Source organism: the organism of the source record quoted next, unplaced genomic scaffold, assembly GCF_019419815.1.
Source record: "Pyrus x bretschneideri cultivar Hongxiangsu unplaced genomic scaffold, Pyrus_bretschneideri_v1 Contig71, whole genome shotgun sequence".
NCBI lineage: Eukaryota > Viridiplantae > Streptophyta > Magnoliopsida > Rosales > Rosaceae > Pyrus > Pyrus x bretschneideri.
The window spans coordinates 1,911,275-1,926,792 of NW_025999811.1; the positions used below are offsets into that span (position 1 = coordinate 1,911,275).

The 15,518-nt window shown below is 34.9% G+C and overlaps 2 protein-coding genes across 7 annotated transcripts; both read left to right on the forward strand.

Moving 5' to 3' along the window:
- The first annotated feature begins 3,070 nt into the window (after positions 1–3,070).
- On the forward strand, positions 3,071–4,190 carry LOC103927256 (protein RSI-1). Its single transcript, XM_048574473.1, has 3 exons — positions 3,071–3,204; positions 3,486–3,510; positions 3,693–4,190. The coding sequence occupies exons 1-3, from the start codon at positions 3,127–3,129 to the stop codon at positions 3,872–3,874; spliced, it is 285 nt and encodes a 94-aa protein (XP_048430430.1). The 5' UTR covers positions 3,071–3,126; the 3' UTR covers positions 3,875–4,190.
- Positions 4,191–6,853: 2,663 nt separating this feature from the next.
- LOC103927257 (senescence-associated protein AAF, chlorolplastic) lies at positions 6,854–15,322 on the forward strand. Of its 6 annotated transcripts, none has more exons than XM_048574430.1 (14): positions 6,854–6,999; positions 8,025–8,423; positions 9,601–9,756; positions 10,141–10,214; positions 11,692–11,768; positions 12,015–12,086; positions 12,717–12,785; positions 12,905–12,951; positions 13,047–13,176; positions 13,265–13,333; positions 13,445–13,548; positions 14,089–14,164; positions 14,240–14,427; positions 14,664–15,322. In XM_048574430.1, exons 2-14 carry the CDS (start codon positions 8,086–8,088, stop codon positions 14,908–14,910), a joined length of 1,647 nt encoding a protein of 548 aa, XP_048430387.1. In that variant the 5' UTR covers positions 6,854–6,999; positions 8,025–8,085; the 3' UTR covers positions 14,911–15,322. The 6 variants fall into 6 exon arrangements, with proteins under 6 accessions (XP_048430387.1, XP_048430389.1, XP_048430388.1 ...); XM_048574432.1 differs by having other exon boundaries at positions 6,855–6,999; positions 14,240–14,431; positions 14,656–14,798; XM_048574431.1 differs by having other exon boundaries at positions 6,855–6,999; positions 14,656–14,788.
- The last annotated feature ends 196 nt before the right edge of the window (positions 15,323–15,518 follow it).

Sequence of the window (15,518 nt, forward strand, 5' to 3'; positions counted from 1 at the left end):
CGGAAGAATAGTTCCAAATTGCGTAGCAAGCCAAAACCAAGCACGTTGTGCAAGTTCACAACCCGAAAATAAGTGCTCAATAGACTCAGAATTTGTAGCATAGTTGACATATTGGAACCAAAGGAATGCCTCGTCTTTGAAGTTGATCCTCTATTGGGAACTGATTGAAAAGTATCTCCAAACTAAAATGGAGCAACGATGTAGAATAAAAGAATGCTAGATAATGGAAGCCCAACTTTTAACAGGAAACAGACGACGAACAATTTCATAGCCATCAAAAAACAAAAATACTCCAGATGCAGAAGCTTCCCAAATTAACTTATCATTTTCCTAATCAATTGGAAGAGGCACCTCTAAAATATCTTTAGCCAACTATGGAAACGTAACAGAAAAAGGAAGGAATAATCCATTTTCCTCCACGAATAATGTCTAAGATCTTAGTGTGAGATAAAGAAGAAGCAAACTCAGTAGCACCAACGACCTCTACAATAGGTGTATCCAACCTCTTATCAACCCAAAGAGAAGCACTAGAACCATTCCCAATCACCCAACAACGGTTCTGAAACAAGATAGGGATAACAGATTTAAAACCAGACCATATAAAAGATCGTTTGTGACAAGTATAGTATAAACGACCATGTAATTGAAATCACCCTCTAAAATAAACACTCAATAGAGAATCAAAAGTAATAACAACTCATCCAAGCTTTAAAAGAGCCGTAGTATTTAAAGAGCAAAGATCAAGTAATCCTAAACCACCCTCATTTTTTAGTGCACAAATCTAAGACCAAGAAACTGTGACAATTTTCTTTGAAGTCACATCACCGGACCATATAAAATTGCGAGCATTGCCAAAGAGACCTCAACAAGGAAGAAGGCATTGATAAACAGAGAAACTATGCAAACTATACTTTGGAAAATTGATCGAATAAGTTGAACTCTTTAGAAGTTTTCCTTTTCAGCCTTTAACTTAGCTTTAGCATTATCTGTCAAGGCCTAAAGATGACACCTCCTATACTTGCCACGAAAAATCGTGCTGTTATTTTCATGGATATTATCCTTTTATCACTTAAACAACTCAGTTAAGCATCGAAATTTTCATTACCATATTTTAGAAGCATTTTTTCATTAAAAAAAATATATTTTAGAAGCATTTTTTATTCTAATGGTCAATTGCACATTTGTACACACAACTTTCAAAATCTAAAGCTCACACCGCGAAGTCATTTAGATTCCACTTTCTAGAGTGAAAATTTACTAAAAATTTGTATTCACAGTGTTAAAATGAATTTCACATTAATAGGAGGAGAAGCATTACATATGTTTATAATTGCCAATTGTTTTATCGTGGGACATCAACTTTTTTCATATTAACAGAGCATGTTGGCCCACGTGTGAAGCCCAACGGTCACACGCGCTCCACGTCACTCCGTTTGAATGTACAGACATTAGGCTTGAAAAATCATCACACGTGAGGGAGCGTGGGAATGAATCCCACATTGATAGGAGAATGAACCTTGCATGTGCTTACAAAACTACGTAAGTTGAGTTACTCTCTATATTGTCACTTGATTTTATGGTGGAACCTCAACTTTCTTCACATGGCTAAAAAATAATGATACCAAGAAGAGTTTTTTATTAGTCTAGTTAAGATCAAGACGCATTACTACAGTTTAATAATATTTTTCTTTACTTATGAGTTAGAAGTTTTAAACTTAAATTTTTTTAATGACGAGCTTAAAACCAGTTTATTCTATTAAAATACAAAAAAAAAAAAAAAAAAAAAACATACAAATTGAAGGCCTCTTGCATCACCCACGATTAAAGATAATGATGTAACTACTAATTGACTTATAATAATGCTTCCATATTGGGTGCTATGATTCACAACTCACAGGGGATCTCGTGGTGGTAAATTAACAAAGCATATACCTAAATGGGGTTATTATTTAGGGATGTGCTATTTACACTTTTTTTTTTTTTTTTTTTTACTTTTTATATATCTTTTGTTAATTTATATCCGTTCTTTTTAATTTCATCCGATCCAATAGTCGAAAATTAAAAATATGTATGAGAAGTAAAAAAAAAAAAAAAAAAAAAAAATTGGACTTCACATCCCATTATTTAAGTCGGTGGAGTGAGTTGCAATAGATGAGAGCAAAGCAAACTGTTTATATGTTGCAATTTGCACGATCTTTCACATGCAACATCAAAAGGACCACATCACAATTATTGACACACTTCACAATTCAGATGAGAGACAACATCGCATCGAAACGTTTAAAAAAGTATCAACAAAATATTCAAGTGGGATAACATAGGAGGCTGCATTGCATATATTACTATAATTCTAGGGTGAACTATTTAACTAAGCTCTCTAGACACAAATTCCCATGTTCTTATAACTAAAGTGGTTAGAACGGAATTTTTTGAATTGTGTTTTGAGGTATTAGATATTTCAAATTTTTTTATCTGTTAGACTTTTGGCCAAACATAAAAATCAAGATTTGCGGTTGAAAAGCCACCTATACTTTCGAATACCTTAGAAGTTTTGTGATTAAAAATGTTCTTTGTGTTCTTGAAGTCCTATATTTGTTATATTGAAGTGTTATTCTTATTCATTTGTAAGTATAAAATTTTAAGTTTAACAACAATTATGAATAGAAAGTTCAATTCAAATTACTAATGACTTGTTGTGTGACTTAACTCAACACTTAGTTTTCACCGTTGATATCGTTGTGAAGAAATAAAACTAAAAAGAAGGTGGTCTTGAAAGAAAAGTAGTTGGTCTAAAATATTACTAACAAAAAAGAAAGACAGAAAAGGTAGGGAATGAAGATTGGATCTGTTAGAAAAAAGTGAAAAAAAAAGACGATAACATGGTGTTAAAGTTGACAAAAAAAGCAAAAGCCCGAAACTAAAGCCAAACACTAAACACGGCGCCTTCAGCGCATGCAGAACAATCCCACATGGACTTATGAGGCATCGGTTCCCTAATCCCCCAATTCCACGCCCTTAAACTACGTGTTTTATTCCACTAATCCTAATATTATATCCTATAAATAACCCCACAAATCCTCCACTACAAAGTAGAAACCATTCCTCTTCACTCTCAAGAGTCAGAAAATGGCAGGACGTTCCTCCACCTCCGTCTTGCTTCTGGTTTCTCTGCTTCTTCTCCTCGCATTCTCTCACGTAGCTGAGGTGCGTGCTCACAATCCATCTTTTTCGTTATACTGCATTGTCGAAATCTCGATGTCTTTGTCACTATTGACTATAAAAAATCATCGCCAATCAACTGTTCATACGAAATAAAGATCTGATACGGATCCTGATAACTTATACTTTTAAAAATTTATTTGGCTACAATACTTACGTGTATGATGTATCATATTCATATGCATGATAGTGATCTTGCTTTACATATATATGCAATCTCCTCTTTTTTCTAATTTAGTTTCTTTTTTTGTTTTATTAATATCCAGGCTTACAAAACGCTTCCTCAGTCAGGTAAACATTATAAAACCGAATTCTTCAATTTATTTACTATTTTTTCGACTCTTCTTTTCTATCTGTGTTCATCAACTTCGAGGTTGCTTAAGAGTGTACATAGAGTAGGAGGGGAGGATTTATTCTCGAGTTTTTTTTTTTATGAACTTGAACTTGACAATCGATGTTAATCGTGCGTGCAGCGTGCACACCGAGATGTAAGAACCGTTGCTCGGCGACATCACACAAGAAGCCGTGCATGTTCTTCTGCGAGAAGTGCTGTGCCAAATGCAAATGTGTTCCTCCAGGCGTCGTTGGCAACAAGCAAATGTGCCCTTGCTACAACAACTGGAAGACCCAGGAAGGACGACCCAAATGCCCTTAATTTAAATATATTTTTATCGGAAACATCTTGGCTTTATATAGTTTCCTAGATTATTATTATTAATAAGCCTGTCACCATATTTTTTGGTATGTGACAGTTATGGTTTATATTTTTAGTCTAATACATTAGGACGACCCTAATGTTAATTTATGCCCTACTGTCCTAGTTTCTTTTAGGATAGTAGCTAATGCTCTTAAAGTTAAGCCCACATTTGCTCTGTAGCCTTTTTTTCTTTCAATTCGATTTGTAAACTTCGATTCGAAACTGAAAGAATTTGGTATCAAAGTCATCGAATCAATCACCATATTGTGAGATCCATGGAGATTTTATGTTCATTCTACAATATTGAGATTATTGTTACCCTATTTATTGTCTAATATTGAAATAACACAGAGTGGTACAACTAGCTCATGTGTTGTGAACCACGTAGTACTACGATCTAGTGATATTCCTCTTCACTTATAAGTGAGAGGTCTTATGTTTGATTCTCTCCAATAGCAATTTTGAACCACATTATTGTTAACCCATTGTGAGGCTAAGCCTATCCTCTCCCTCTTAGTGTAAATAATATCGTCTGTTAAAAATAAAATAAAATAAACCTCATGTGTTATGAATGATTGGATGATATCATACTTATAGTAGAGTGGGAAATATCAACTCTATCGAACACTTGTATATTAACATGTGAACTATTAAGAGCTCATGCAGTAGCAGAGCCAGGCTGGGCACGTTGAGTTTACATGATTCCAATAAACAAATATTTTCTCTCTTGTTTTTTTTTTCGTCAAACTTTTCTTCTTATTTCCTCTTCTTAGTACGACATTACTATGTGAACAACAAATATGATTAACTTTAGAATCGCTTATTATGACCTCATTGTTATATAATCCTGACTCTGCAGCTGAGCTTATAGATAGTATTTGGTCTTAAAACTGGCTTGTAAGAGAAGGGTTGGATACTTATCAATTTCTCAATGTTTTGCTTGTTGTTTCTTTGTTTAATCTTTCTATTGTAGAAATCCTCCTTCTATGTTGTTTCTTCATGCCATTTTTTTTACGTATTCATACCTTTTTTTTTCCCGTATTTAAAGTGTAGACTTGTAAGTGAGAGGTCTTAGGTTCAATTTTTACCAAATGCAAGCTTATTGTAAGGTATAGCCCACTCCTCTGCCCGCTTAGTGTAGATACGATCATTTCTTAAAAATAATATTTTTTCAAAGGAATATAATAAACCAAATAATTGAAGAAAATGACACATAACAGATTCACATTTAATGTTTTGAACCAAAGCCAAAGGCCCAAAATAAAGGAAACTTTAACGAAAAGCTAATGGTATTGTTCACTTTAACGAAAAACCACAATTTTATACTAAAAAATCAATTCTGATACTATTCACTTTACCCTTTATTTTGTCCTTATCATTACAACTCAAAGTTTTTAAACTTTTTTCATTAGTTTTATTCAAAATAAATGGTTTTACATTTATCCATCCATCCACAATGGATTAGGGTTTCTGTCTTTTAGCAAAGAGTTTGTACAGTTGTGGTGAAGCCCAATCCATAACATCTGTCCACTTCAAGCAAACTCCAAAAAACAGAAAAATTAAATAAATAAATAAACTTGTGAACGTAAATGCAAGTAAATTAGAGAATGTCACTTACTACTACAATCTAATGATATTTCTTTTTACTTCTAGGTAAGAAAGGTATTAGGTTCGTCGATTCTCGTAAAAAACGAAGTTGAATCACATTATTACTAACTCATAACCAATTTTAGAATCTTAAATTAAATTTTAATCAAACATTCTAATCCCTTACAATTCTAACAAAAAACTCAGGTGAAAGGTCTTGATTACCTTTATTTATACTAAACTTCTCCGTCTCCTCTTCCTCTCTCCTTTCTCGCAAGCTTGAGGCGCTACAATTATTGCTATAGTCGGGCAACAAGCGCTGGTCCTACCGGCAGCAGCCGATTTCTCGTCCTTTATGGGACCATTCTGCAGTGCCAGAATCCAAAGAGAGGTCCGCTCTGGTACTCTAACTGCCCATCAATTCACTGTTTTTTTTCCTTTCTGCGATGAAATCCTGAGTCAAAATCCAACCAACCAAAAGAACCAGAAAAAAGTCAGACCCTTAAATTATGTTCTAATCTCCAAATTAGATAGCAGAATAACCCAAAAATTCAATCTTTTCCTTATCCAGAACCAGAAGTCTCAAAATTTTCACTAAACATTAAACCCACAAACTGCAAAAATAAAAAATAACCCAACACATATCCTGCAATGATCTTATCCTAAGCCAATGTTTACCTAGGACTCAAATCAATGTTTTGCTCCCCTGATCGTAATTTTGAGTTAAAGATGAACGACGATTGAAATTTTTTGCTTAGTAAAAGTACAACGTGCAGTATCGGCCTTGAATTATCAACTTCCGTGGCCGGAACCGCATCTAATTGTATTGCTAGTTGAGTTATCTGCATGAATAAACATCACAATGGTTTTTGGCACCGTGGAATGGTCCCAAAAAGGATAAGAAAATGACTGTTGGCGGACTAGGACTAGCGCTTGCTGTCCGATTATCGCAATAATTGTAGCGGCTCAAGCTTGTGAGATTGGAGAGAAGAAGAGGGGAGAGATTAGTGTTACTAAAGAAGACTATTTACCATAGTTCTTTTGTAAGAATTATAACAAGTTAAAAAATTTGGCTAAAATTCAAAAGAAAACTAATGAAAATGATTTAAAAGCTTTGATTTTTAATTATAAAGATAAAATAAAAGGTAAAATAAATAGTATCATGATTGATTTTTTCAGTATAAAAATATAATTTTTCATTAAAATAAACAATGCCGAGCTTTTCCCATTTTTCAAAATTTGTCAAAATGGGTCCAATACGTGCATAAATGATAAAAACGTAACGCTCCCGCCCTCCATGAATCTTCGTTCTTGTATGTTTGCGCTGTGGCAATTCCGGGGCCACATGAAGTTGTTGTGGTTGCAATTTCTCTTCTCAATTTCCACGCCATTCTTCACTGTAGACTGCCTACAAATTTGTCTGCTTTACGATCTCCCTCTCCCTCTCCCTCTCCCTCTCTTTCTCTTGTGGAAAGTCAGTGCTTTCCTACCGCGAGGTGAGTTTCTTGCTTTGTTCACTTCCAGCTGCTTCCACATCTTTATTCTGCAAATTCTTATATGGGTTTTCTTTGATTTTCAATTTGGTTAATGAGATTTCGTTTTCACCCTATGCTTTGAATTTTTAGGACTTTGTCTTTCGATTTTTTGTTCAGTGACTAATGGATGCATGGTGAAGTTTGCTTTGATTTAGCTATTGCGTGCTTGTTGATATGATCGTGGTAAAATGATTGAGTAATTACAAAAAAAATTGAACTCAAATGTTGAGGTGATCAAGATTAGTAAACGAAAAATGGAATATAGAAACCTTTGCTGTACTTTAGCTTTTAAACTATCAAAACATCTCACTTGATTAATTATTGAACTATATAATTAAGACGAGTGACACTGACAACAGCAACATTCTACATTAAAAAAGGGCGGCCCCAAGCCACAAGGCTCTCCGCTTTGCAAGGGTGGGGGAACTGCCAATACTGTCAAGGGCAGTTAAATAGAATAAGAGATCATGGGCGAAGGTAGGGAAAAAGGTGACTAGAGTGTCCTTTATAAGAATTGGAAAGAAATGAGAAAATTCTTTATGTTCATTTCACGATTTTGGAATGAAACAGAATCACTCCAAACTCTTAGTTAAAGAGGTTTGAAAACTAAAGATGTTGAATTCATTGATTTTGGAAGCCTAATAAGAAAGACTGGAATGTGACGGCAGACTTTATGAAAAAAGAAAGGTAGTGAATACCTTATTGGTGGGCTATAAGGATTATGTTGGCTGAAGATTCTGAACCCAATCATATATTTAGCCAAAAGTTATGAAATTTTTGTTATGAAATTTCCCCAACAGAACTATGGTGCCCGTTTGCATGTTAGACTGCATATGTTGGGGACTTAGTATGGTATATGTAATATCGTGTATTTGATGCTCGTAGAAAATTTTGTGTATTGTGTGGTAGTATTTTCTCATAAGTTTTTTTTTATGTTAAATGAGAATATAACACTTTCTTGATTCATTTTTCTGTTGTAAATGAAGATTTAAGCTTCTGTGAAGGAAATTGTGGCTAGTTTCACTTCATTGGTGTGTTGATCATATTATGGCACTTAATGCAAGCAAGGTTTCAGGCTGTCCTGCAGTGACTAATTCAAAAACGATTCCTAACTCATATGGAGTTTTAAATTCGTTTTCCAAGTCGATGCAACGACATAACCTTCATTATCCAAGTCAAGGGGTTGAACAGAGGCAGCTAAATTGTGCACGTATCGGTTCAGAAAAAATGAGCTTTTCTAATGATGGTTTGAAGCGTATATTGGGTAAACCAGTTAATTTTACTGCCTCTCAGAGATCTACTGTCTTAAACCTGTCAGGGGGCAATCATAATACCAAAGAAAAAGAACGCATTGTAACTTATGGTGATTCGGCAAAGGAGACTAGGTAAGAACCTAGTAGAAATGGTCTATTATGTTTCTGAGACTGAATTTACTTTGTTAAAGTAGATATTGATCTATGTGTATGTGCAGCAAATTAATGATAGGAGGACAAAGGGAATATTAATTTATCTAAAAGCATAATGCAAGTCGGCTATTCCTTAAATCAGATTGTTTATAGTGTTAGCTTTGTTTTGGTTTTTTTTATTTTTTATTTTATTGGGGATCAACCTGTCAATTGGCTTATGATTGTCAACTTGTGCTGGTAAATTGGAACTTCTTAATTTATTAAATAATTGTACATGTGTGAAGGATTTTCGCTATCCCTGGTAGTTTCCTTACATGAAACTTGTGGTTTGTATTTGAAAGGAAAATATGCCAATTAAACATAGGAATTAGGCAAAGTGCCATTTATATGTCTCCATCTGACAGCCAAAAGGAAAAGAGTTGCAGTAGATGAGCAGACAAGGAGTTACAAACCTTCAATCTCCTCATCTTCCTCTTGTCTCAGTAAGAAATACATTCGTCTGAGTTGATTGAGATATGAGTTTTATCTTCTTCTAGCTTGTTTACTTGTGTTAGGTAAACAAGCAACAGGGTCTCTCCACATCTAGCTCTATCAATCAAATTTTTCCTTAGCGTAAGCACTAAGAAAGAAAGGGCTCTTAGACTACTAAAGGGGATACATGAAGGTAGTTTACTTGCTTAGTTAGGAAAGGAATAAGCACTTAGAAGTACTACTAGAATGGACTACTCACTCATAGGGACGCAACCGATTGATATAATGCTTTATAAGTTATCCATATTATAGAAAATACTAGCAGGAGGATTTCTTAAGAGGAAGAGGGCAATCAAACGAACAAGGACAATAATGTATGTATATAGGGAGAAGGGATTCGCTCTCTAGGTACTTTTCACAACCCTCAAACTAGGGACAAGTGCATTTATATTCCCTTCATCTAGATCCTCAGTTAAGTGTCAAGGTGAGAAAAATTACATATTAGAACCAAATGGACCAGAGGGTAAGAAAATCCTGTGACACTAACTTTCTTACATAATTTATGTTTCTTCACTCATGAAAAGGAGGTACTTAATCAATGTGGCATATTTTTAGCATAAGTTTAAAGAAACTGCCAATTGTTTTCTTTTTCAACATCTGTTAAAGAACTCCTCTTGTATCCTAGTTCACAGATTAGGGATGACAAAGATGGGGGCCCTCCTGTGTTTTCTGAGAGAACCACTCACTCCAATCAGGGTTTAGCTGAAGCTTGCAAATTTGTTTACAATGACGCGAAGTTTGTTAATGAAAGGGCACGCAATGACATTATTCTGCTTTCTCGGTAAGATTCCCTAATCTACGTTCGTTTTTTTCTTCTTTTCATTTTGAGATGAGATTGCAGTAATTAATTGTAACCCATCTTACTTGGTCTTTATACTTTAGTCTCAGGAACAAGTCATGCAATGTTAAATTACAATTAAGGTTTACAATCTTCAAATTACACAGGACCTGTATGCAAAATTTGCAAGACCATTTTTTTGGCCTTTTCTGTAATTTACGCATTATAAAGTCAGGTCGAGCATGGTTTGCAAAAAATGTACAATTGTACTGGCTACCTGCACGTGATAGTTATTATCAATGTATTAAGATAGTCATCCATGATTTTATATGACCTGAAATGTTCATTCTTAGAGCCCATTGCTCATTATTTGCCATTTCTTGTCAGTGGTATAATGAGGTTGGATGCCCGTGTGCGTCAAGACATTGCTATTCTTGGGTCGGGGTTTCTTAAGCTGGATGGTAAAACTCTTATCACCTTTTCAGTGCTCAGATTTTCTTGGGCAGCTATATAAATTCTATATATCCTTGAATCCACACTTACATGAATTTATTCATATTCGAATAACAAATAATGTGAAATGAATACGGTGTTTGGTTTCTAGAATGGAATTGGAAATTTGGAATCAAGGAAAGAATCAAACTCTGTTGTTTATTTGGAACTGGTAATCTAGGGTCTGCATCAGGGATTCATCAAGAATATATATGATTGGTTAAGGCTTATATATGTTAGCTGTAGTCATAAAAGAAATCCTATTCTCATCTTTTCTCTCAGATAGAATTATTAATAGTTACAAAAATTCAAAATCCATATTCCAGTAATTTAGAAATTTTTTCTTTTTTAACAAGTAATATAATCTAAGCCAAAAGTCGTGTAAAACATGGGTTGGAACCAATCATGAAGTTATATTTCCACTGAAAAATGTGATATCTACGTGGCTGAAGGACTTTGAGTGGAGTTGTACCATTTAGGACTCCCCTAGTATGGTTAATGAGGTATGCAATAGTTAGAATGACCATATGCCATACTCTCAAGAAACAACGAACAAAAGCTGTATGGTCTCCACATTTTGCACTCAGCCACACCATTCTGCTTTGGGGTATAGGGAAGTTTCTGAAACATATCCTTTAGGAAAAGCTGTGACTAAAGTTGTTTGAACCGTGCGACAGGAGAGAAACAAAGGACGACTAACAACAGATAAAAGGAAAAAAAAAAAAAAAAAAAAGAACATGCTGAGTTCAGATGTCCGATAGGATAGAATGTATTCAATTATATAGGAGAGGAGGTATTCAATTGTGGAAACCCAGGAGGAGGAGTAAGTTCCATAGGTCTGATTCTTGTGAAATGCACATTTCGTCATCCATAGCAAGTTTCTGGATAAAGATTAGCCTGGAAGACAAGGTCAAATCAATTGATTGCAAACAAGAAGAAATTAGCAATGCGATGTTGAGTACATTGTACACGTTAACCCCAAAATACTCCAAAAGGATTTTGTGGTAAACGCGTGCGTGTATAGCATAATGCAGTAATTCATCATTGTTATTGGAAGACCATGGGTCAGTCTTTTGACTGGAGATAAACCTGCAACGGGGGTATGGTGATGTAGATGAAGTTAGATGAGGAAGTTAGTGGCTCTGGCAGAGTAGGAGAAGATAAGGACACCTGATCATGATAAAATGGGGGAATGCTGATTCCACATTTTGAGGCATTCCTTCGAATGTTCATTCTGGGGAATGAGCACTCAACCAACGATTTTGTATGAGTATACGTTCTTGGATGAATATTTTTCTCCTTTTAGAACTTCTGGCTTCTTATTTCTTTTTGTTTATTTAATGGGAGAATGGATTATTTGGTTCTCTTTTTTTCTGGTTACCTAACCATGCAGTCATCTTTCTCATGAAACTTATGATGTTGTTATCGTGACCTTCTGCTACGTAGCACGGGCAAGAGAGGATACTCAGAAAATTGACCGTAATGTGAAGAAGAAGGCCGAGCGCCTTCATCATATTGCTATGGTATGTGTGTTATTTATGGGGGCATTTAGCAGTAAGTCACAAAGCAACACTTGTAATAAACACTTACTTTTGGTGTCTTCTATTTTTAAGCCCCGAACTATTTTTTAAAAAATATTTAAGCCCAGTTTTTCTGGGAAAAATAAATAGGGCCTAAATATAAATAGTTTTTTTTTTGTAATTTTTGGGCAGCTTTTTACTAAAACTTTGAATCTTTTTACTAATTTGATAACCAACAATCCTCTGCAGATCTTGAAAGAAAAAGCCGAGTCTAGATTGAAAACTGCTGCTGATAAGCATTGGAGTGATGGAGCCTTAGAGGTACGTTTTTCACAGAAAGAAACTCTTTTTGTTATAACTGTTGTTTGACATGATGTAATGTCTCAAAACATAGAAATTTTGAAGGAAACTTAGAAGAAATTGAAATCATTCAATATGCATCAATTAACTATAAGAGCTTCATACAATATTTATTAATGATGAATATGCAACGTATAAGGTGAAAACAGTGTGCCCTGCCGGTATATTTGACTTTAAACTAGATTGCTATAGTTTGATAGTTGACTTCTAATACCCATTAGTGTGTGTAGTTAAACTACGAGAGTGTAAAATAGAAATAAGCGAGCCAGGAAACAATTCAAGAAAATAAAAGAGATGCCAAAGTTGAAAGAAATGCATGTAAATAAGGGCTTGATTGATGCACAAGAGTACAAACAAGAGAGGGTACATGAATCTGCATCCAATGCTCAGAAAACCATTGCTAGTATTCTAGTAAAATTAAAAAACAATTCAAGTTTTCTGAAATTCGGTTCTACATTATGTGTATGTATATAAAATATATATTGTAAAAGTGCAGTATTACTTATGGAAAACAATTTTAGTTGTCTGGAAAATGCAATGATGATAATAATGCACTAAATATGAATCTTGATGCTGTGTTGACTCTCGAAGGCTGATTTGCGCCGTGCTAACCTCCGTGCGAAACAATGTGCAATGGAAGATGCCCTAATGGCTTTGGAGGTAAATTGATTTTGTTTTGCGATACTAATCAAGGATACTTGTGGGAGAATATGTTTCTAGTTTATCATGTCTAGTTATGTTGCTCTGTGTTCTCTGAATTTTTTACATATTATATGCAGTTTGTCAAAAATATTCATGACAGGATGGTGAACAAATTGTACAATTTGTAAGTTTCTTTTGTGATTGTTAAGTTCGTTGTTTGATCCCTTCTATCACTTGTGTATTTACCTGTGGAGCATAATATCTCACATCAACATCCAGTCCTCTGCAAAGAGAAAATGGTGTTATATCAGAAAATGACATACTGGGGCGTATAATGCTTGAAAAGAATGGGAGAAGTCTTGATTTCCCTCCTGGAGAAGTATCTACTGATCGCATTACTGCAATTCAGGTCCCCTTTTCCTGGAATTCTCCAGTTCTCTTTCTTTCTACTTTCTTGAGATTCAGGATATTACAATCATGTGACTGGTTGTGTACAGGAAGCTTACTGGAGTATGGCTTCTGCCTTCTTTGAAGCTGATGGAATTGATTATACTGATCCTGAAGAGGTCCATATCTAAATATGTATTTATGTTCATGATCTGATCTAGCAGTTAATTTTACTATGTTAGACTGCTTGTAGGGTCGCTTATTTAATTTATCTTTTCTATCTGGAGTAGCTCGAGCTGTTAATTGCGACTCTAATTGATCTCGATGCAATGGATGGTAAAAGTAGTGTATCGTTATTGGCGGAGTGTTCAAGTTCTCCTGATGTCAACACCAGGTAAGTTATGCAAGCATTACTTATCTTATAGTGCCCCTTGGACAATCTTACCCCCCTTCGACGTGACAAATGCATATATTTTCCCTCACAAGCTTACAGTTTAGTCTGTATTGTTGTGTTGTGAAACTAAGATTTAAGTGTACAAAGCCAATCATGCAATATGCTTTACTTTACTCTACCGACGTGCATGGACAAGGCTTCTTGGAATTATTTTGCCTCTCTTTTTGGAAACAATGCTGAGAAAATTGTCACTTGTGTTTCTTTTAGGAATTTGTTTGTCATTTTATATTTTGCGAATTTGCAATCCATTTCACTGTAAAATGCATAATAACCCTAACCTATGAGAAGGCAGTAGATAGCCAAATAGAAGTCCGACGCTGACATTAATTTAAAACAATCGTGCTACTGAATATATTTTCGAGTAATATAACAAATTCCAGCAACAAGGAAGCCTGTTTGAACTTTGATTCCCTAGTTTCTGTCAACTCCTACTTGACTTGTGTATCATCCACTCTTACCTGTTTGTTTTCTGTTGTATAGGCAAGCAGTGGCCAATGCTTTAGCTGCAGCTCCATCTATGTGGACTCTTGGTAATGCAGGAATGGGAGCATTACAGGTTTGCTGGAAATTAAATAATTGTAATCGTCATTCTTTGCCGTGGTGATGCCAGAAACTCATGCCTTTCTTGCAGAGACTCGCAGAAGATAGCAATCCAGCAATTGCTGCCGCAGCCTCTAAAGCAATCTTTGAACTTAAGAAACAATGGAAGATTGAGGAAGGAGATAGCTGGAGGTTTACGATGAACCAAAATGCCATTCAAGAAGATGAAAGCCAAGAATCCGACGACAATGCAGATACAGATGGACATACAACTGTAGAGTAGGTATTCACTTGGAGGCTTAAATTCTGTACATATATAAAATGCTGGATTCTTTTTCTTATCTTATCGAAATATATGTCAAATGATTCACAACGGCTGGGGGATTCAAACTTGGGACGTCTCATTAGCTACAAATCCGGTCATGCTCTTAGACTACTTAATTTTGTTCAAATTGCTGTCTAGGGTTTATAGTTTAGAGAGTGTTTACAAATTTATATAACGTTCAGTTTTACAGGGTAGCCAAACCCGGTTTCAACTTTTCACCAAGGGACGTGTCCGCACACTCTTTTTCTCCATACAATATGTTTATTTCTAGCCTTTGGATTGAAGAAATCAATGAATTAAGAGAAAGAAGCAGTGTGTGGAAGGAGAAAAAGAGTTGGGTAATCATTTCCATTACAAATGGTTACAACAACAAATTAAGGGTAGGAAATCCATGGATTCTATCGTCATGGTCTACAGGTTGGCGGGTTTGCACATGAATTGTGACTTGTGAGGTCTCTAGCCAGTTCAAAAGTATGGAGGACATTTGCAATAAAACCTTCGACATGTTTTATTTCAAGAGACAAGAGAACCCATATCCCACTATAACATGTGGGTCTACTAGTTTCTTAAGTGTTGTTTGTACTTTTATCTATTAGGGGTAATTTCATGTTTCCGGTAACGAATTCAATGATTCAAGTGTTAGTCGAACTCTAGACCTCTTGATCTTTTGTATTTTATTGTACTACAAAGCCAACAAATTACCAAAAAAAAAAAAAAAAAAAAAACAGATATTTATTAGGGTGTTAGGTAACTCTCAACTTTTTCTTTTCGACTTCTTTTTCATTTTGTTTTATTTTTTGTTATAGTACATTCGAGAAATAATAATCGCACACCCTATTATTCCTTGTATGTATCTTTGTTTATACCTGGCAGTTTTCTCCGTTTGATTTACTCAATCCAACATACCTCATATGTCCTCTTGCACACTCCTATTTATTTTTGTCCATTAATTATCTTTCATTTATTCAATCCAAAAGTATATAATCAGGAATATACAAGGACAAAATATGAGTGTGTGAAAATCACCCCCTTAAACATTTCAAGC